This window comes from Perissodus microlepis, chromosome 18, assembly GCF_051167445.1.
Source record: "Perissodus microlepis isolate ML-2025 ecotype Zambia chromosome 18, ASM5116744v1, whole genome shotgun sequence".
Classification (NCBI taxonomy): Eukaryota; Metazoa; Chordata; class Actinopteri; order Cichliformes; family Cichlidae; genus Perissodus; species Perissodus microlepis.
In genome coordinates, this window is record NC_140478.1 from 11,534,078 (window position 1) to 11,556,822 (window position 22,745).

The following is a 22,745-nucleotide window of genomic DNA, read 5'->3' on the forward strand; positions in this document are numbered from 1 at the left end:
TCAATTGGAAACGGTACAGGTTCCAGGAAAAACGTGTAAATGTGCAGTGTTTTTCATGTCCTGATGTTACAGTGCACACACATGGGCACTGGATGCTTCAGCAGCGAGGCTTGCAATTGATAAAAAGATTTGTGCTGCTCATGACGTTAAGAAGATGAAGAGACACAGCTCAGTGGTGCAGATTTAAAAACAGTTTACCTCAAACATTAACAAGCAAAAGTGCAAACTGTTCTGATAATGCAAGGTCACTGCCGTGTCTTAAAAAGTGTGTTCCTATTTAAATTTTTTCTCTAAAACGTCAACTAATGTAGGATAGATTAGAGAGTTTTAGCTAATTTAGAAACCCCGACTTACTGTAAACAACATAGTATTCATATCATAGTTATAAAAACAAGGTAGTTTCTGTTTTGCCCACATTTATTAATGATGTTTTCACATAACTAATCTGTGTGTTATACTGTTACCAAAGGTGGATTCTCCTCGGTCTACTCTCACAATAACTTGTCTGACAAATACTAATTTAATAAATACTTATTTAACAAATTAAGTAAATACTTTGTTTGCCTCGCTTACCTCAGGCTTTTTCTTCTTTTCTTCTTTAAAAAAACATGTCTGTATGTTATTGTCAGTGAATAGAAGAGAATGGAGAGAAGACAGATTATTCTTGTAAGGGTAGGGGAACAATGTGTAAATGAGGGAGGACACAGAAGTATTCATTGGCTTGATTCCCAGGATGGCTGTGTGTGTCATCAACAAAAATATACGTATTTAAAAAACAAAACTATCACCATGTGGGTTCCTCTCTGGCTTTATTGTGTGATGCTCTGCTTCCTCCCCAGTGGTAATGTCACAGGAGCGGATGATGTTTGGCAGCATCGTAGCAATCAGCAGGCCTCTTTAAGAACAAATAAACAGTGTCTCTCTCACAGAAGAGTTGGCCTTAAAGCGCATTATGTGGGTTTTGCTTGAGAGCCCAGTGTGTGTGTTTTGAATACTTCACATAATTTGAAGCCAGTTCCTTCTGTAATGGTGAGGATAAATAACAGAGGACACAGGTTCTCTGTGGATTGCTTTTACCACTTTAAAGTAGACCAAAGCAAAAGTAAATGCTGTCACAGTCATTGGAAACAGGCCCGAAACAACTCTTCAGACTTTTTGGATCTTAAAGAGGTCTGTTGTTCAGCTGTCAGTACTTTCTTCCTGCCACAAGGTGGTGCACTCTGACTGCTTTTCTGCCTCCCTTGAGAGGCCCGTCATTTTCATTGGTGCTCCTACTGCTGGTGCCACCCCAGCAAAAGCAAGCATTTGCCAAAATATGTTTTAATTCAAAGCATAATTTTTCCAGCAGCTATGCTTTTTACATTTAAATAAATTATTTTATATTAGTCTCTTTACCTTTATGAGTCCAGCTCTGTGTGACAACAAGGCCATTTATCTTGATTGCTTTCTCGCACACACTCCTCATGTCACTGTGTATGCCTGCCTATTGTCCTTTACATTTCTTTCCTCCTTTCTTTTTTTCCCTCATAAGGGTATGTAAGGGAATTTGTAATATACCGTTTGTTGGTAATACAGTTAAGATCATGGCTCAGTAAAGGATTTCTAATCTTATAACAAAGGTCAGAGGAGCAATACCTTATTTCAGAGTTAGATATGTTTGACTTGTGATTTCTTCGTGCATAGTCTTATATGCAACCCCATGACCATGGATTAATGTCACCGTGATAGGAAGCATAATGACCATTTGGGCTGTTCCACTTGTGATTGGCAAGTACATAAAAAATGTAGAGTTTCCTGTAGAAACATGTAAACTTCTGTCTGGTTGGACTGGATATAAAATGCTTTGAAGTTCTCCCACTCACAGGAAGGTATACCTTTTTTTTTTTTAGGTCACAAACACTCCTCAAATTATTTCCTCTGACATGCACAGGATTTCTTAAGACTGAGGCCCAAATATGGGCATATCCTGTTGTAGGATCGTGTGGGTAGTCCAGCCTGCCAGCAGTAAGGAATGCTGGTTATGACTACCTTTATTGCATTAATGGGGTAATAGCAACTCCTAAATATGTACATATGGGTAGGGTTCAGTGCTCTGTCAGCAGCATGCCATTTTTAACTAACTGAAGGAAAGTTCAAGATGCAGCAGAAGCATGCAGCCTAGCTTAAAGGGTCCAATGACAAATGAATCATTCATAATCCTCACAGTCCAATCAGCATTTTAAATTCAGCTGTCTGGGCGTGTGCGAGTGGGCTGGAGAAACAGTGTCACTTTGATGGATTCTTTCATTGCTTTGGGGGCCTTTCTGAGTCTATGGGGAAGTTTGCTGGCATCCCAAACAAAGGCCAGTGTGTGTCCTTCCTCACAGAGGCCTGGCTGGGACCCCTCCTCGACACCTGTAGCAGAGGGCTCTGCATCCACAAGCGTCCTCGCTGTGTTTGAGAGAAAAACCCGCGCCCCTTTATTCACTTTTAAAAACTCTTCGGGCCCCACAGTTTTTGTCTGTTATGCTCAGTTTCTGTTTGGAGCAGAAGCAGGTGTCTGTGAGATGCACAGTCGCTGTCTGTCTTCTTGTCCACCTTCTCAGTGTTTTCTCATTCGCTCAGATCAGGTGTCTCATTCACACTCTTGTCAAATTCACTTTCGTTTAAACCAACATCAAGGCTTTGTTTGGCTGTGATTTATAGAGTTACTCGCTCCTTCGCGGTGCAGCAAGGCCTCACATTTGGTCCAGGAATGCTTCATGTACAGTGATTCCTTGTGCAGCTACCTTTTTGAACTGTTCCCAATAGGCAGTGTTCTCTCTCGCTGCACTTCTTGTTGCAAAAGACCACACCGTTATCTGATCATGTGGAGATTTTATTTTTCTCAGTGGAGAAATCATTTGCAGGATAAGCAATTTAAACATTCATGAACTGTTACTGCAGTTAGTCTATCTGATTAACACACACACACATACATTTCTGTGTATAGCTCTATTTGCAGAAGCACTTCTCGCTCTGTTGATTTCCTGTGTGTTGCTCTACGATGACCTTATGGCACACACTTTTCTGTGTATTGTCTTGACTAATTCTTTTTTTTGTCCACCACTGGAGTCTCTTTAAATGACTATAGTCCATTTTAAAAAATAAACAAAACTACTCGCATGAATGAGCCGGGTGAACTTAGTGACCTTGTAGTGCTGAGAAGTGGATGGAGCATGAAGAGAGAGGAAGTAAAGGGAGACGAAGGGAGGATGAGGAGGAGGCAAACATAATTTTTGAGGGGATTTGGGGTGGGCTGCAGAGGAAGTGGCCTCACTGTGACCCACAGTGTGAGCCTCTTCCTGCACCCGACATGTCTTTGAAACTGTTAGATGAACAGAGTCACGGTGGTTGGAGGGAGGAGCAGCCATTCATGTGGCCCCTGATTAATAGTAACTCGGGCTCCTTTGTGTGTATGTGTAGTAGGGGGGTGATTGTAAGTCAATCTAACTATAAGTCAACGGGCTGTCTGAGATCCTGTCTGCCTCTTTTTCTGGATTTTAACCGTCATAATTTAAACTTTTGTTCCTGCTGCCTAAATGTCTTGTAATCATGTTGAATCTATATCTGAGTGTCTGAAAAGTAATTAGAGGAACAAGGAAGACATTTCAAAAGCAAAACCACCATTTTTTTTCTGTGGCGTTACTGGAATTTGAGGCTGTTGCACTTGGGGAATTTAAAGTGACAACATGCCTACTGAATGTCATTAGTGTTTCATTATCTTTTGGGTGTTTTTTGTGGGATTTTATGCAGTGATGAAATTTTTTCACACTTGCAAGTTTCTGAATCTCAAATGGTTACTTGTTCCTTTTTGTGTGTGCGTGGGTTTGTAGACTCATCACAAGATGCAACATGGTTATTCGTGGTACATTTACGGCAAATGCTGGCTCTAGTGTTTCCTAGTCTAAAATATGCTGTAAAAGTCACCATTGCCATTGTTTTGACAAGTGAGAAAAGACTAGTGAAGGGTGGAGTTTACTGTAAAACTGCACTCCTATTGGCTAGCAACTTGTCAATCCAAAGACGTTAGACATTGAGCCTAACAGAGATAATGGTCGTGTAAAAATAAACTGACCAAGCTGAATAAATGTTTTATTCAGTGTGACATGAAATGAGACCATAAACTCATCACAACATAGTGTATAGGTCAAGTCCGATACTCATAATTTCTATAGGACCAGAAGTGTAATTGCAAACCACAGCTGTAACCACTTCTTGGCCATTGAAAAGAATACAGGTTTAATGCAATGCTTTATTTTTCAGATGCAGCAGTTGTGTCCTTTATATCGCTGCAAGTTTTCTATATATGCTAATATGAGTTTTTGTATGTTTTAACAATAGCATGAAAATCAGAAGAGAAAGCAGAAAGGAACTTTAACTTGCAAGATTCATGTCCAATTTTGGTCTTTGACTTTACATAGCTGTGTGCTGACGTATGTATTATTCCTGATCATAAACATTTGTCCTCCTGACCTTGCCCCTCTTCCCGCTCAACCCTATCCGAGGCCTCCACTGCTGTCATAAAGTGATGATAAAATCATTTACCTGGACTTTGAAACAGTGGCACAGTAAATGCATGTAGAGCTTACTGTAATAAGTACTTATGCCCCCATAGTCCTAATCACTTTGGAATAGGAAATATATTAGTATGCATCAAGTCTAATAAGGTTTTTAATGTCAGCACAATAAGGAGTATGCATTTATCAGAGTGACTGCTGCATTTTCCAATAATAACTCAGGGATCAGCACTTCTCTTGTCTCTGCTGACACTTTCTATGAGCTTGTTTCTGTTTTCTTTTCTGTATGCGTGTGTGTGTGTCGCCTTCTCATGCAACTTAACTTGAGTGGTCATGTGGAGATATCCGTCTGCTATCCACATGCCTGTCATTCCTGTCCCTGCGTGTGCAGTAATGTCCCTTCTTACCAGCAGATAATGGGGATCATTGGGTTCTGAATCATGTACAGTCACTGCTAATAGATAAAACATGAGCCCACATGACTTCTTCATGACACGTAAAGTCATCCCACACTTTTTGTAAGCTGGAGGAAGGCTGATGCTCAGGTTTGGTTTGGTTTTTTAAACTGTGCAAAAACTGGTGTCCTGGGTATAGTTTATACATTTTTATAAGAGCCTGATTCCTCTCACTTCTAAAGTGTTTAAGGTTTCACCTCCTCTCTGTGATTTCTATAGCCCTCTGGATTATTTTTCACTTATCTAGGTTTTACGTAAGGGAAGCAGTTCATACTCAGAGTAGAAAAAAAACATCCACAGTCCACAGCCATGTGGCCTCGTGACTTCTAATCTGTAATGACAAAGGTGAGAAGTTTGCACACAAATAAATTTCACCATGTGAGCATAGCTTCTCGGGGATCTGCTGAATTAATGAGGCACTGGCACAACAGTGGCTCATGTCAATTTTAATGGGAAATACAAGTGTTCTCAAATGTAGATGCAGGTGCTCACTGTTCCCCTGGAGCTGTGCTCCAGTTGCATTTATGGCTCATAACATTTGTTAGAAAAGCAAACAGAGTAATAAAGGCTAAGGCATGCCAATGTATACAGTGATTCAGCAGAAATGATAAAGGTAAAGTACAGTAGAAGCAAAGGGCACACCTATGAATATCCACACACCAGCCTGCTCACATACATATATATATATATATATGTATGTATGTATATGTGTATATATATATGTATATGTGTGTATATATATATATGTATATATATATATATATATATATATACATATATATGTGTATATATATGTATATATGTGTATATATATGTATATATGTGTATATATATGTATATATATGTATATATGTGTATATATATGTATATGTATACATATACATGTGTATATGTGTATATGTATATGTATACATATACATGTGTATATATGTATATGTATATGTATACATATACATGTGTATATATGTATATGTATACATATACATGTGTATATATGTATATGTATATGTATACATATACATGTGTATATATATGTATATATATATATATATATATATTCTGTTTTTACAGTTTATTGGGCGGGCCTAGGTGTGTTGCAGGGCCAGCTGTGGCTCAGGAAGTAGAGCAGGTCATCAAGGAAGGTTGGTGATTCGATCACTGGCTGCTCCAGTCTGCATGCCAAGGATACTGAGCTCTGAGTTTCTCTCGATGCATTCATTATCGAATGCATCGAGAGCAACTCGTAGGACTGTGTGAATATTAGATAGAAAGCACTTCTACACAGAAAAAAAATGCCTGTACAATGTGGATGAGAGGTAAAGCGCTTTGAGTAGAAAGAAGAACCAAGTCATTTACCATGTATCTTTTCTTTTTCCTCTCTTCTTACTTCTTTTCTTTTTTGTATGTGTCTGTCTTTTTATCTCCCTCTCTCTTTTCCTATCTCTCTGTCTTTGTCCCCTTTTCTTTTGCGCTCGCCCTCCCTTGCTCCCCTCCTCTCTCTCAACCTCTTTCTCTCTTTTCCTCTCTCTGACCTGAGCATCCTGAAAAACAAACGCACACATTTTCCACCACTGATCCCTTTGTCCTGATCTACATGGCTGTTGGCTGCTGTTGATCAACAACAAAAGATTTAGTAGTTGAATATTATATTTTGCTTAACTTTCCTCAGAACAGATTCTGTAGTAATTTGCTTTAAAATAATATACGTGTATACCTGAATGCCATACAGGGGGCATTACATATATACACTTGTATAAATGGACTTTGCCCCTCCTGACACACCTAATCTTTGTTACACACACACTCATCCCCATTTATGTCACCACCTGACTAATCCCATTTCCTCTTTGCTCAAAAAACAATCTCCTTTACAACCTTTATGTTGTATTCTAATAAGCTTTGTGACGTCTATGCCATTATCAATTATTCCATGCATGCATGCTGTTGCTTAATGCTTCCTGCATCAGCTCCAGCTAGGATCAGGCAGAATCTGCAGCATAACTAACTACACACCTTTGCCCTTTTCTTTTTCACCATCGGTGCAGTAGCGACATAAATGTTGTCTGTTGAGCTCAGGGGTGGCGCCTGGAAAGGCCGAATACGTCTGTTTATTGTTCCATATAGGCAAGGCAGTGTTGGGGCAGAAATGGAGCACCATTGTGTAGTATCTCTCTGCCTTCGTCATGAATAGTAGCTTTCAGAGGCAAGGGGGACTGAGGCGAGAGGCAAAGCACTCACAATAGCTTTAAGTTTTATAGCAGTCTCTAGCAGCAGATATTTGGCACAGGACCAAATGCAACATACACACAGCTGCACAGCTTGCTTTCTCCAGCTGAACTCTCTCTCCCCTGCACACATACAAACTCTTATCTCTCCCTCAGTCTCGGTCGCAAGCACACAACTCTCTGCCCCACCATTCATTCCTTCCCTGCATCCATTTCCAGCAAACTCCACTCGGCTTGCACTAAGCTTTCTTTTGTTCAGTTTTTGGAGAACAATGTTGTTTGTTTTCCGAGGGCAGCGCAGAGAGAGACGCTGCCTGGCAGCCTCTTTGCCTAGGTCGCCCATGTCTCCTGCATGTCACTCTCTGTGCGTCTGCAATGACGTCCGGAGGGCATTATCTGCCACAGGCCTCTGTTTGTTTTGGGCTGCTCCAGGCTCGATAATGACCCATTACTGGGGAACTAGAGGCTCACGGGCAACTACATGGAAGCTGTCGAGTCCTTGCTAATCTGGATGGTGCCCAAATTGGTCATATTCAGCTACAGTTGGGTGTCATTTTTAACTTGAACCAATTGCAACCAGCCAGTAGCAACAAAGAGCTGCTGGCTATTTTTAGAATACCCTCTAGCTGCTAACAATATCACTGGGGCAACTTTCTGCGTCAGTTTAAGTCCTGCTCTTAGCATTTTGACATCATGCATGTAAAGCCAGGAGTCATGTCTGAAAGGCTGTTGAGCATCAACAAAGTCGTTTACATAGTTGTTTCATTATTTCTGGCCCCTCCTGTGGAAGGAATGCAAGGGGTCATTTGACAGTTACATCAATGGAAAGACCAAATATCTCTCATTCTTTACTCTTACGTTCAGCGTATTGCAAATTGCAGACTCTTTCTCGAGGCCCTCATGTTAGCCACTTGTGATCTTTTTGGATCTTCCCTTTAATCATTTTATCTGTTTCAACCCATACTGCACATCACTATCTACTGCACTTTTGATATGAAAGGTTGCTTTAAGTTACAGCCCAAGGCTGTCTCTACTTATTGTCTAATATAGGAAACTTTTATTAGTTCCAGAAACCTTCAGGCATAGTACCCCAAATTTTCGGTGTTTGCATAAAAAAGGTAGGTTTTTATTCTTTCTGAGGATAACAGGAACTTTGAGTGACATACATAAGCCCAGATTAAGTGTAGGGTGTTAGGCTGAACACATGAATGCAGCACAGGTATCCTTTATTATGGAAAAAGTGTAAATATCAGTAAAATATTAAAGTAGTTGAACAATACCCAGAAGAAATTACTGTTAGTGAACTCCAGGCTGTATTGGGCTTCATTTTACTTGAACTTGCTAATATGCATCTACTGCAAAAAGAAAGCAGTGCAAAGAGAGAAAATGACTTGGTTGAAAGGGTATCACAAGAAAATAAAAGGATGTTACATTATCAGCTGCTAGCTAGACTATTGCATCTTATTTCCTATTAGCAGTGCAAATGCAAACAGAAAAAAATCTTTGGAAGATTCCCATTGGATACTTGCCTCCAGCTGTTCCCCAAGAACTGTTTGATCTGAATTGAGATGCTACAATGCACTATACTGTTTTATGTTACCCATGTTTGTTGCTGCAGTTAAGGAGGTCACAGATTTTTTTTCTGTATCCTGGGATTCACAAACACAACTCCCACCACACCTGCTGCAGGTACCTATTAAACCTTCACTTGCCTATGCTACACTTAGTCGACATTCAGCCCTAATCTTTAAACCACAGTACACCCACATTTAGGATTGCACAACTGATAATTTGCGATGTCAACAATAGCCACGGGCCACCACATGGCTGACCCTGCCTGCTGAAAATAGCCCATTCAGCAGTTTGGGAGCCAGATTTTACCACATGACTCAGTGATGTGTGTGTGAGAAAGACAAATAACTCAAAGACAGAATTTGGGCCATTGTTTTAATCGTGATGAAAAATCGTAGTTCACAGAAAAGGAAACAAGAACAAAAGTAATTAAAAAAAAAAGATTTTTTTCACACACTCACATCAAGTAGTGAGTGTGTGAACACAGCTCTCTGGGCTGTGAGCTGTGTCTGGAGTGGAATCTAATTAGGTTGAGATTGCCTTCTTTCGTCATGTGAGTTCTTGGCCCTGCTTAGTTTTTACATACCGGTCCTGCTTGTCCTCTCAATTATCATTGTTATCTGTCATTATGTCAGGCAGTCAGAGACGCTGACACAAATGCTGCTCCTCTTGTGCGCTGTATCAGCCACTCTCTGTACAGCAGCTATGTTCACACAGTCCTGACCTAAATAACATCAAGTTTAAGGACGCTGATTCTCTTACTTGCCGTTTCATGGATGTACCCAACTTATCTGACTTCATGTGCAGCTTTTCCTTGCACCTTTGTAGCTTCTAGTGCTTTTGAATTGACTTTGTAGAAGAACTGGGCTGAGTTGCAATTTCTGCAGCAAAACTTCTCAGCCATTCAGTCTGTGCTTGAAACAAGGAATCATTCATACTTTATTTGGACAAGAATGAGCCTCGAGTAATTGTGCATGAATTCAGGATTTAGAAACCCTGGAGAAATGAGTCCAGTCTAGTCTTCTGTCTAGACACTGTGGGACTGTGTTGCAGTTTGCTCCGGTGTGCTGGATTGTTATTTATGCCTCCTTACTGGCAACAGCTGTGGCTGGAGGCATCATATTTTCAGGTTGTTTGTCTTTTTCTTTGAAGGTTTACATCTTTTCGTGGCAGTCACGTGAATGCTGATGTCTCAGGACACCTGAAATGTGAAGTAGTGATGATTATGTGGATTTTCTGCATTGCTAGCATTCAGATGTATGTGTATATATAACACAGTGTCTACTGTCATGGCTGAAACTATTAATCGAAATCAACTTTACTGGCCAAAGATAAATATACTTGATACCCTTTTTTTTCTTTTAAGTTAATTAAAAGCCCTCATTACATTTATTATGCAGACATGGATGGATGGATGGATGGATGGATGTAAGGCGCAGCTTGAATTGCTGGTGGAGACACTACAAGGTGATTAGACTAGTTGATCCAGTCAGTCTGCAGCAGAAGTTACAGGATTGTGCAGTTAGTTCTGAGAAGCCATAGTATGTGGGTTTGAACTTAACTGTATCATGAAATATACTGTGTTATTTTTAGCACCACATGTCTTATGTGAACATCTTTCCATTAATCTTTGAACGGTCCTGCTGCTTTTCCTGGAAACTATCTGATTGCGCAGGGATAGAAATGACTGTTAGCCGATCTCAATCAAGCAGTCTTGGTAATCATAAGGAACACTGAACGTCCGAGTATTCCCTGTGGACAGAGTGTGCACCCAGTATGCTGGGTGGGGTCAGTCAGCTTCACTTATCTTAGCAGCCAAACCTGCAGCTCTGGGGGTGGTGCTGCAGCTCTGTGTCTTGTCAATGTATGTGCAAATGCTAAACCTGGAACCCTTATATACATTTATCACTAGTGACTAAGCAGCAGCCACCCTCCCAAATTTAGCAATTTGGGCATATCTTCTATTTTTTTTCAATTATTTTTTTGTTCAGACCTTCTACATCCAAAGTGCTTTAAATGCTTAATTTCTTAACATCGATCAAGTCACCAGCATCACCAGCATTTAGAGTTAAGCTTAGGTTTAGATTAACATCCTTCTCTTTTTATCGATCCATTGCATACTGTGTATAAAAGATGGATATAACCAATGTGATGTCATCAATTGGTTTGAGTTTCTCTTTGATAATTTTAGTATAATGGAAGACGGCTATTATGCTGAACTAAGATTTTTCTAAACTAAGAAAAATGTAAATATTTCACCCATCAAGTCTGAAACAAAGACTTACTGGTCAGGTTGTTTAATCCGATTACCTGCATTTTATTAGTCCAAGAATTACCAATACTCTAAGAAACCCAAGGGCAAAGATGCTTGAAGGGTTCATTACAGTGAATCAAATTAGGCCTCAATCGTACAGACGTAGAAAGTGGTGGTGGCCCCCTAGCAACCTCTAGCTGCTAAGGAAGAAAGTATGTAGTTCCCTGCTGATTGGCTAGCAATCACTGCAGATTGTTGGTTGACCAGTGGATTCCAGGTGATCACTGATCAGTCTTTGGTCCTGTGACTGAAGCTTAAGTTGAAACAACCCGTAGCTGATACCTTATGGCCTATATATCAACTCCTTGTCATGCAAAGTCTCTATTAATGCAACCCATAATACGTTTATGCTTTTATATAATTTCAACAGGTGAGTTATAGGTAAATTCAGTCTCATGCAGTTGTAATAAAGGAGGGAAAGAAAATAAACCTTTCTTAATACCAAACTGTAAACATGTTTAATTCTGCTGTAGAGTTGGGCATTTTAACATGGGTGTCTTTGAGAGGCAAACTGAATATGGCATTATAGGAAGTGTAGTTTTCAACCATTTGGCATACACAAATGGAGAGCTTATAAAAAATGAATATGTTGGGCACAATTGAATGTATGAAACTCAATGACAAAGGAAGCTTTTTCTTTTTTTAAATAAAATGTTTTACATTTGCATGTGGCTAAAAAGTTACCTAACCCTAAGCCTGCGATGCTAAATTATTAATGAACATTTCTGCAAAGCGACTTGCTGACTCAATGAGTTGTTTCAACAAGGCTCATAAATGAGGATGGCAGATGCCCTGGTGCTCGTGTACCAGCTGTTGCGTATGATAAGTCTTATCAAGAATGGCAAAATTGTGTGTTGTCAGGGCCTGCAAAATGTTACAGTAACACAGTAATGCTAATGAGCATTTCTGAAGAAGAAGTTTGTTGTGCAGTTAATTTGCATAAATTGTGTTAAAGGTCCCAAGTCTCTAATGTCTCTTTGGCAGACAAAATCATTGCTGTTTTAACTGCCAAACAGCAGCTGACAGACAAACCAGAGCCTAATAAGTACCTCTTTCTTTTTTCTGGTGGGAAAGTAGTGATGTCAGGCTTGTGGTTCTCACAGTATAAAACAAGTATAAGCTCGCCACGTCTGTGTTGTGCCTCACCCCTTCTTTTTCACAGACTGAGAAACTCTGCAGCCAGAGTCTCCCTTCTAGTTTATAAACACAATCACGCTTTACTCAGCATCAGGACTGATGACTGAGTATTAGTAAGGTTGATAAGCACTTTTACCTTATGAGAACAGGGCAGTGTTTATAGTAAAGCAGGCTGCAGAGTAGCTCTGAGGGACATGTTTTAGGTACAGCAGGAGACGGTTTTTCACTCAGCTGGAAAAGTGCTGAGTTGCAGCACAAAGTATGAGAGATCTACTTTTAGCTTTGCCTGCAGACTAGGAAACTCCTACTGGCAGGGGGAAGGTTGTAGCTTACAGTCTGGACAGTAGATTTTCAAGTATTTTTAAAATAATCACCTATCAAATGTGATTTACATTTTTGCAGATAAAAAAAGAGGGTCTTGTGCATAATCATGTATGTGCAGCTTGCACATGCATAATGTCAGCAGTTGTAGTTTAATACTGCAGAAAGCACTCGTCGTGCAGCCAATTTGTCAGAAACACGACATCAGAGCGCATGGTCTGTGCTTTTCTTTTTTCTTTAGTAAAAATTGTTGCATGAGTGAAGAAGTAATTGCAGGATCAATCTGATTTAACAAACAAGTAGCTCCCACACGGCAGCAAGACACGGTACAGTTTGTTTCCTTACTTGAGATTAGGTTGCAGTTCTTCATCTGACAGTTCAGTAATGTCCTTCATGTTCTGTACTTGCAGGAAAAAAAAAAATATAAAATGTGTTTCCCTGTGTCAGAATGAAATGTTGTATTAGCATCAGCAGAGACTAAAAATACAGGAGGTATTGTGAAGGTCGAATCTGCCCATGGTAAAACAACTACATTCAGTAACTGCAACTGCTCAGTGTGAAGTGAATGGATCACTGTGGCTGCAGGAGTGGCGTCAGAAAGCTGAGCTTGCTTTGATAAAAATTTGAAGGATTCTGACTTTAAAAGGACCTCAAAAGCCTTCACTACAAACATCATTCTCAATCATCAAAGACATAGTTGCCTCCAAGTCTTTTACTATATTCTCACCGCTATGTTATAAACTCCATGCTCAGATGGCCTGGCCTGCATGGGTTTGCTTAGCTCTGTATTTTTATGTCTGAATTTTATTTAGAGTTTCTTTTTGTGAGCACTCGTTTTTTGCATCAAATTTGCATGCGCGCAGGAGTGAGATAATCCAAGCTTTTTGAGCATTTAGGTTATTGTGACATTTTTTCCTCCAGCTCCTCCACAACCCAAATAATAACACCCATTCTGAAAAGGTCCTACCGATCATTTACCGAAGACAGTACCAGTTGGTGTATCTGCAGAAGAACGCAGTGTGCAATTACCAATCTGTCATTTTTGGGTCAACTAAATGTAGAGCTTTTCATGCGTAAAAGGCTGATCCTTGCCTGCCTCTCATCACCTTATGTCAGTTAAAGTGTGAAGTACAGCTGTCAATACTTAAGCCCTAAAGCAGGGTTACTTTATTACAAAAGCTGCTCCAATCTAAAAAGCCCGAGATACTCACTGAAGAGACCACACAGACCGACTCTTCTTTTAGCCTTTAATGTATGTTATTTGTATTCGTCAGCCGATTTTAAGAGGGTTTTTTGGGTTTAAGCTGCAGTGTAGTAATAGTGTGAGACACACAGTTTTTCATCTCTGAGTGTTGCTGTTAATAGCATTGACTCATAATGGTTCCCTGTTCTTGGTACTTTGAACACCGTGCTAATGAATGGCATGTGTGCGGGTAGGTTTGTGTGTGTAAGATACAGCAGAGTGGCGGGCCCATGCTGCTCTGTGCAGTAGGTGGTCCTGCCTGCTTCTATGCATGTGTGTTGTGCTGTAAAAGAGGTGGTCTTTTTCTGATCCTTGAAGGTAATTTTTTTTGCCCAGCTTCTGTATGTACATGGTGGTGGTTAATGCCACACACTCATGCTCACAGTGCTCTCCCATAGAGTTTCAGCCAGGCTGCTGCTGGTGGTAGCTGGCATCACATCACAGGGGCTGCACTGTTTGACTCATTTTACCTACAGAAATCACTTCTGAGTCCCAATGGGAGTCCTGCCTCTTTCTTCTACCACACATGCTGATTAAAATGATCACCACAAACTAGTAAACTTTCAATTCTGTCTTAATTTCATCTTAAATAACATTCGTGGAGGTCTCTTTAGTTCCCTTCACATGCCAAGCTTCAGATGTGGAGAGCCAAAGCTTTAAAAAGTGTCTCAGTCTAAATACTTATTACACTTGAGGGTTACTGACAGCAACTAATATTTAAATAATGGGTTGGTATTAGACCTGCAAGCAAAGATTACTTTGGTAGTCGACTAATCTGCAAGTTTTTCTTTGATTATTTGATTATGCAACGATTATTTCAACAACTCTTATCTCCACTTCCTGTGAGCAGATCCCTTCTTCCAGGCTCCAGGTACCTTTCCCCACCTTATTCCTTCCACCTGTGAATCACCGTGTTGTCTTGTCCTACAGCAAATTAAGATAACAACTCAGGAAATTAATTTTAAAATAATCAGTGTATTAAGTAACACAAATTAAAGTGCTAGTAGTATTTAAACAAACAAACAAAACCCCAACTAAAAATAGGAAACTAAAATGGCTTCTGTCCATAAGTTGAAATAAATTTTCACATTAAATCCAAAAGATTTAGTTTCCACTCCAAAATAACAAGTTACCAACATTAACAGATGAATTCATCATGGATTCACAGTTGCAGTGGACAAGCTCTGCAGTGGGGCTTCCTCTTATTTTTGAGATGATGTTCCCAGCTGCTGATAACAATGCAAAAGTCGCTCTCTGTCATGACTTCAGCCATTTGAGAGGTGCATGAGCCTCATTAAAAGACGAACTCATCTTCACGCCTGTGCTTAGTACTAGTGAAACAGAACAAAACAGAATTAGAAAGGACCGTTACTAATCACAAATTTGGTTGTATGTCATAGTTTCTCATAGTGTAATTCCCTAAAACTGACCCATTCAGAGTTGACATCACAGCTCCAGGGTGCTGGGGTTTTAAATGCTCATGTGCTGCAGTAGTGCTGTTGTGGAAGCAAAGCTACACGTTGCACAGTCTGCATTTAACTTTACTTTCTGTGAAATGCTTCCAAATTTTTTTAAATCTCCATTTCCATTTTCTTCAGTCCTCCTGTTTTGCTGTTTGCGCCACGTTCTTCTTCGTTAGCATTGAGTGCAGCCTTGGCAGACAATATAGGCGCATAGTTGCCCGCATAGTTTCCTGCAGTGTATTGCAGTTACATAAACAGATTTACGTGATATGATGTGTCGACAATAAAATTCTGCGTCAACAAATTTTTATAGTCGACATCTTTCATTAGGCCAACGAATCTGGGTGCTATCTTTTCTATGAGACAGATATAACATTACAGAAAAATTGTATAATTGTTCTTTTTGTATCCTTTTGTGTAATCTTGAAGCTTGAAAAGAAAAACAACTGGACATCTTTAAGTTTCTTGAAGACATTTCACCTTTCATCTGAGAAGCTTCTTCAGTTCTGAAGAAGCTCTAAGGAACTGTTCTTTTCTTTCCAAGCTCCTTAGATTACCATGACCTGGATGACTGAGAAGCTACACAGATATCCTTTTGTGTCGTTATGCATATTTTTCTGTAAAATACTTTGATGGACAGAGGAGTTCATGGTTGACCTCAAGGTGCCCAGGATCTGTGGCTGCAAAACAAGCACAAATCATTATGCCTCCACCACCGTGCTTGACACCTGGGAGGAGTTGTTTGTCCTGATGGTTTTCATCAAACACAGCATGCATTATGGCCAAACATTATGGCCAAGGATCAACACTGTACATCGAAAGGACATCATTTAGAAGTCTTGTGGTGTGTTCAGACATAGACTTTGTATTTGAGATTTAGCTCTTGGGTTGTTTGCAGTTCTTCTGATCTTGGGGTGAATTAGCTAGGACGTCCAATCCTGGAAATATCTTTAAAGCACACCTGAATGACTGCATACTTGTGAGCAGAATGATGGAAGTTTTCTTATTTAAGACACAGTGTGCACATAGAAAAGTGAGAAGTTACGATCACTTAACATAGCACAGCATAATTTATACAGAAAAGAGAAAAACTTGGTAAAATTTCAGAATAAATCTCCCTTTAAACCCTTTAAATGAATTTGTCTGAATCACGCTGGCAGCAAAATAAAATGTGGTACCTTTTTAAATCTGCTTTGGTTTTACTTGCACCTCTGATCTGTGATTAAGAGCCCTTTTATTCTCTTTTGCAGAATGTGTAATTGCTGCTGAACCTGAAATAGCAGTCTTTAACTCAAGACATGGATGATTAGCCTCTCTGCAGGAAGAGGTTTTTGAGAGAAAGGACCAGTCCAAGTTTTTTACTTCAGACCTGCCGTGTGAAGCTTGTTTGCATTTCTCATGCTATCGCAGTATTTCTTTGTAGTACTTGATCAGCAGTTGTTGGACCGTGTTTGCATATTGCACTATGCAGTCGGTTTTGCTTGATAGTGCCAAGATACCAGAATATTTTATCTGGAAGCAGGAAAATGCTAGCCCATCTGGAGCAGGTGAAGTAAAAGTGCAGTCTGGAACTTTATACCTGTGGAGATTTTTAGGGTCAAGAAGTGAGGATCAAAATGCCTGAAGAAAAATCTTTGCTTCTGTCAGTATAATAATAAAAGAAAAAAATCTAAGCCTGGGCATGTCCCTTGCACAAAATTCCTCCACACATTGAAAAGAAGAAAAAAACAAAGACTTTGACTCAACATGTTTAGATAAAAGGATTTTTTTGTCCTCTTCACCTTTTGGTGGCTCGCCTTTGTGAGGAAGATGAGGATGTCTCTACCCTCTCAGATTGTGACGCAAGACTCTTTGATGTCTCACAAGATATCAATAACATTTCAGCACTTTGAGTCATCTCTCAAACTCACTCTTTTGAAGTCTTTACTTGTCATTGGATGGAAATAAAACTCCAATCAGGCACTTCCCAGGAGAACTCTTCCGTCCCTTCATGTTTCCGTTTTTTGTCTTTATTCCTCCCTCGGTCTTTGTTCTTGAAATGAAAAGCAGTGTGATTTGGCTACAGCATCAGACGCTGTCTGGACTGACTACATCCTGCAGACAGGGTCTAACAAAATAAACATTTTCTGCAATATGTTTGCATTGGACTAAAACTGGCTTTAGGACTGTCTGTGGCTGTTGCAAGTTCATGTGTGTCTCGTTTACAGCACCTTCCTGTATCATTTACAGTTACTGTGACCGAGGCCTCGTTACACAATCCTGTGCCCATTCAGAGCGGATGCAGTAATTGGAGCATTTGTGCACCAAAACATAAACACAGTAGTAATAGTAATAATAATATACTTGTTTGTATTTTTCTGTTTGCATGTTTCTAAATCAGTAAAGATTATGCTTTAACACCAGGGTATCTCTGCAAAGCAGAAAATAGAGCCCTGTAGGTATTTAGCTAAAACTAGAGTATAAAAACCAAAAATACGCTCTAAGGCAACTTTTAAAAGGCCTGAATGAAAAAGCACTGCCTTTTTGTAACTGCATACAGGTTGATTGATTTATATATTTCACGCACACTGTTTGTTAATTTAAATTAAACGTCACAGTTTGCACAAACTTTCGACACAAACTTCTGAGAAGCTGTACTTTAGGCTTCCTGTTCTCCGCTGAGAAAGGTTTTGGTCAAAGCAAGGTGTGTCACAAGAAGGCATTTGTGTGTTATGCAAAGATGTTACAGGAAATAAGTCTGTTTTTATGGGAAACACAGACACGTGGCAATAAAAGGAAGCAAGAGAGCACAAGAGCGACATCGGAGCTGGATTGTGAATTATGTCCGGGCTTGTTCGCTCTGTGTGTTAATGATTATCAGAAAAACTCTGAACTCTTTGTGGCCTGTGGTGCAAACACACACATCATGCATTTTTTGATCTTCATTAACTGTCTTAGGTAGCAGAGTGTGTGCAGCTCACATACTTTTGCTGCAAGTATGCACTGGCAAAACAAAATTTGCATATTTCAAAGGAAATGTGGATGTTTGGCCTGTCTGTGTGCTATAGAGCTGTTGGTATGCAACACATTACATGCATTACATAGGGTCAAATCATTTAATAGCTTGTGATGAACACCTGAGACACGTTCAGTGCCAAGTGACTGGAATCATCATTTCGGTAGAAGTGCAGGAACTGAAAACAAAACTAGATTTTATTGGCCTCTTACATCAGTGCATTCTTACCAAAAACATATTTGCATTCTTTATCTGTTTCTTCCTCCTCATCCAGTCGTCTTCCATTCTTCCTTGCAGTGTTGCATCGCCCAGGATGTCTTCAAAGCTTCACCCTTCCAATAACATCGCCCATGCCCGACGGACGGTGAACCAGCTGAGAATAGAGGCGAGCTTTGAGAGGATAAAGGTACAGTGCCTCATTCAAGCCACCTCTCCTGTTCTATGTTATGTATCTGTTCCACCAACAACATATGGTCCAGGGGTGCTTGCTCTGGGGGGTGTAATGTTCTCTTTACATATGATTTCTCACTATATAAATAAAATAAAATTGAATTAATGGCTCAAAGTGTAGTGAACTGCTCATGTTCAATGTTACGAGATACCTTAACAAATAAAATACACATTTAAAAACATGTTTATGTTCTGCAGAATAACATGAATGGAGTGTGGGGAAAAATTGTTGTTTTTGGTCAAATGTGAGGTGTGTACATGGGATTATCCAGCCAATCACACGACTGCTTCTCTTAAAAGTTGTTGCTTCTACACAAGCAATAGCATTGGATGATAACTCGTGAATTTGAGCCACTTTGTGGAATACAAATTACAATTTGTTTAGTAATTTGTATTCCTTTTTCAGAGTCTTTACTCCATCAAACCTGGCAGAGACAGACACGATGGTCACATGTTTAGATACAGTGGTGCTTAGAGTTTTTAAGGATATCCTTATTTCACATGTTCATCTCAAATAGATGTGATGCCGTACTCTAAAACCAGTCTAAAGATCCAAAGCTTTTGAACATATAATTGTTGAGCAGTACATAAATATGTGTTGTGTTTACAAATGGATTGACTTTGTGTGCTTACACATTGCAACAAAGACATCCATTAAAAGCTCTCTCCATTCATATGTGATGGTTTTTTTCTTATTTATTTTTTATTGTTTCCACAGGTATCCAAGGCCTCTGCAGACCTTATGAACTACTGCACCGAACACGCCAGAAATGACCCTCTCCTTACGGGCATCCCTGCTTCAGACAACCCCTTCAAGGAAAAAAAACCCTGCACTATATTGTAGTGGATGTCACCTAGCCTTTATCTGTTTTTTTTTTTTTGTGTGTTTGTTTGTTTGTTTGTTTGTTTTGGCTTATTAATGTTCCTGTATTTCTTTGTGTTGGGAGAAATTGGAGGAGTGGACTGGGATCGAATCATTACCATGTGTTCAGAAACCATGTGTTGTGTGCCTGTTCCAGCAGCCCTGTATTATTCACTGAAAATATTGACCCATTCTTCAGTTTGAGCTCTAACCACTAACAAAACGTTGCCTCCAAGTACGTAATATCAAAGCAGATATCCTTGTCGAAATGTCCCAACAGCACTTGCAATCCTCAGTGATGGATTTTGGTCTTTCCTGATATGTGCACAACGTCATCTCCGGTGGGCAGCGACTGTTACTCGTCTCCCTGGTTTGCCTTAAATGGGTTCATGCAGCCAAAGTGTCCCTCCTGCCCTTTAAAGTGTGTCATCCAAGGAGAACAGTGAGAGCTTCAGAAAGAGGTGCCACCGGTATTGTACGGTTTGGATTACTAAATTCAGGGGCAGGTTCTGCTCAGATGTTACCGTGATGTATTTTGGATTGGAGCAGTAACACTTAGTGTTAAATTCCAGTAACGCAAAGTATTTTACAACCCATCCCAGCTGCAGCAGCCCCCAGCTGCTTCTGCATAATCTGCATCCAGCTCAGTTCAGTCTGTTCCTCTCTGGTACTACAGCTGTAATCTGATAGTGTAAAATCTCCTTGCAGTATAATTAATTCAATTCAATTCAATTCAATTTTACCTTGTTTTGTTTTACCTTGTATAGTGTTTCCTTTAGCTGATTTAATGAACCGTCATGTTGATATTCATTCCATATAAACACCTTTGGTCAAAGATAATCAGTGCTCAGATTCAGATTTACATGAAGCAACACTGTGTAATGAAAACCTCGGGACCAAGAAAACCAATGACACTGCATATTAAAAATATTTTTAATGGTGTCTGAATTTGACTGTTTTAGCCGTCCTTTGTAAAAACTTTCTGCGGTACGTTATTTGTAGGATGCTCACGACAAAACGTGCTAGCGATCTTTACTCAGTGTCAGCCCCGCCTGCTCGCTCATCACAAGTGTCTTAGTCAAGTGAACGTGCACATCATTATCTTTAAGTGTTTTGGCACCAGGTGGGCGTAATGTGTGTGCATTGATTTATTTTTACTTTTTTTTTTTTTTTAAACCACTCTCTTAAAACTGCTCTAGTTTTCCACTTTTGTGTTTGTGGGGATGGAGGGTGTCAGTCTGGCATGTGCTGTATGTTGTGATTTGCTGGGAGAAAATTATCTGCTATGGTGAATTTTACAATAAGAAAAAAAAAAGACAGAATAGATAGTATTAATTCAAATCTTCTTCACTCTAAAGCCTTACTTATGTTTGCCTTGTATGATGAAGAACATTCTAACTTTGGAGTACTTTCTTTAAAGATGTTTCTATCAATTTTTATCTGTGGGATGAAAGTGATTTGTAACAATATTGTGCCATCGGGTTTTGTCTACATGTCACGAGCAGAACTTGTTAAAATTGTGTTTCACTTACCAGGTGCTCCGCTTTTCAGCAGTTTTGGTATTGTTGTCTTCTCCAAAGGGTACTTTCAGGTCTTCAAATCAGCAAGATCTAGTGTTACTATCAATGGTATTGTTATTTTTTATGATTTTTGTCTAAGCTGTCAGTTCTTCTTACTTGCAATAAACGAGTCCTGTATGCCTCCTAAGGAAAAAATTCAGATGACCACTGCCATGTCCTAATTTCTGTCCATTCACAGTGACTCTGTAACAGCCTTATTGTACCATTTATAGATTAATTTAATTGTCAAAATCTGCATTTTGATAACTGTCTTTATTAATATTCCAACATTTGTATGAAGACTTAACTGAAATTAATAAAGTGAAGCATTCCTACAGTCCAATACTGTACTAATATCTCAATAAAAACGTGCCGTGCTGCATAGCCTTGCTACTATCCATGCTGAGATTTATGCAGAATAGAAACCCGATGCTGGCCTCTCATGTCCATAGTGTTATCTGGGGCTACTTCCTCTCATTAGACATGTATGTATTTCTTACTTGGGAGAGAAGAGACCTCGGGCCTCTCACCAGGGCAGTTTAAAAACCGTGTGCAAAGCTAAATATAGAAAGTGCAACACTCTGATTTCCACCACTCTTGGATAGTAACTATTTTGGGGCACAGCCTGCTTAGCCTGAGAGTCTGTTTTTCTTCTCTGCTGGTGGCCTCTTGGGTCTCTCTGACCTTGTTTCATGGCAGCTGGTGGGTACAGAGCTTTTTACGTTTTCTGCTCCACACAATGGGAAGATCATACAGGAATGGCATATTGTCAGCTATTGTAACAACTACAGAAATACAGGGCTGGATGTGACAGTTCTCACACATACAGCCACGTAGTGATGAAAAAAAACCTCCAAAACAATGTCACCTATTATTTATTGTTCAAAAGCTACACAGGCGAAACTCTCTTGTTTTCTCACGGTGCTCGTCCCTCAGAGATCAAATGTCACTGCAGGAAACATGAGCGTCGTTAGTATTGTACAGACTATTAAAAATAGAGACTTGTAATGGAAACTTTAGAGGGGACCTGTTCTCATTTCTAACTCCATGTTTTTATTAACCGACTCTACTAAAGTACCTTTGCAGATTTGCAGCTGAAAATAGTGCTTTTTTTACAAACAAATAAAAAATTAGTGGGCTTTCCTCTGATTGGCTGGCCCTCATAAACAAAACAAACAGACAGTGGCAGAGGCTTATGTACTTACAGCCAGGGTTGTGTGCTTGAGATGACCGTTGGACTCTGAAGCCTGACCTTATTACAGTTAGCATCTGCCATTGTAACATTACACATATGACAAATAAAAACAGGCCCATTTCAAGTTGACAAAGCTATGATAAGATTAAAAACTTGTTGGTGGGGTGGCATGTAAAAGCATCCATTAAAGATGTTTTACAGACATCTGTAGGCATGAATGCCCCTGAAGGCCACTGCAGTAATCCCAGTTTGTCATTGTGCAGCAATGTGAGAGTTGGGAGTGGGGGGGCAGCGGCTGGCAGGGTAGCTCACTGACCATGTGCCCCACTGTGAAAATTTGTCCTGGCAGTTACAGTGTCAGTGTGTAGGAATGTGCTGATGTGTGGGAGGAAGGGCAGGGTGAGGCTGGATGATGG

General features: G+C 39.8%; 1 protein-coding gene across 1 annotated transcript in view; it reads left to right on the plus strand.

Moving 5' to 3' along the window:
* gng12a (guanine nucleotide binding protein (G protein), gamma 12a) overlaps positions 1-21,477 on the plus strand; it is a 39,928-nt gene extending 18,451 nt beyond the window's left edge. The window contains exons 2-3 of the mRNA XM_084912082.1: positions 18,561-18,669; positions 19,432-21,477. Of these exons, the coding sequence (XP_084768208.1) occupies positions 18,577-18,669; positions 19,432-19,557 (219 nt within the window). The 5' untranslated portion in view covers positions 18,561-18,576 and the 3' untranslated portion in view covers positions 19,558-21,477. The remainder of the gene's footprint in view (positions 1-18,560; positions 18,670-19,431) is intronic.
* Positions 21,478-22,745: the final 1,268 nt, after the last annotated feature.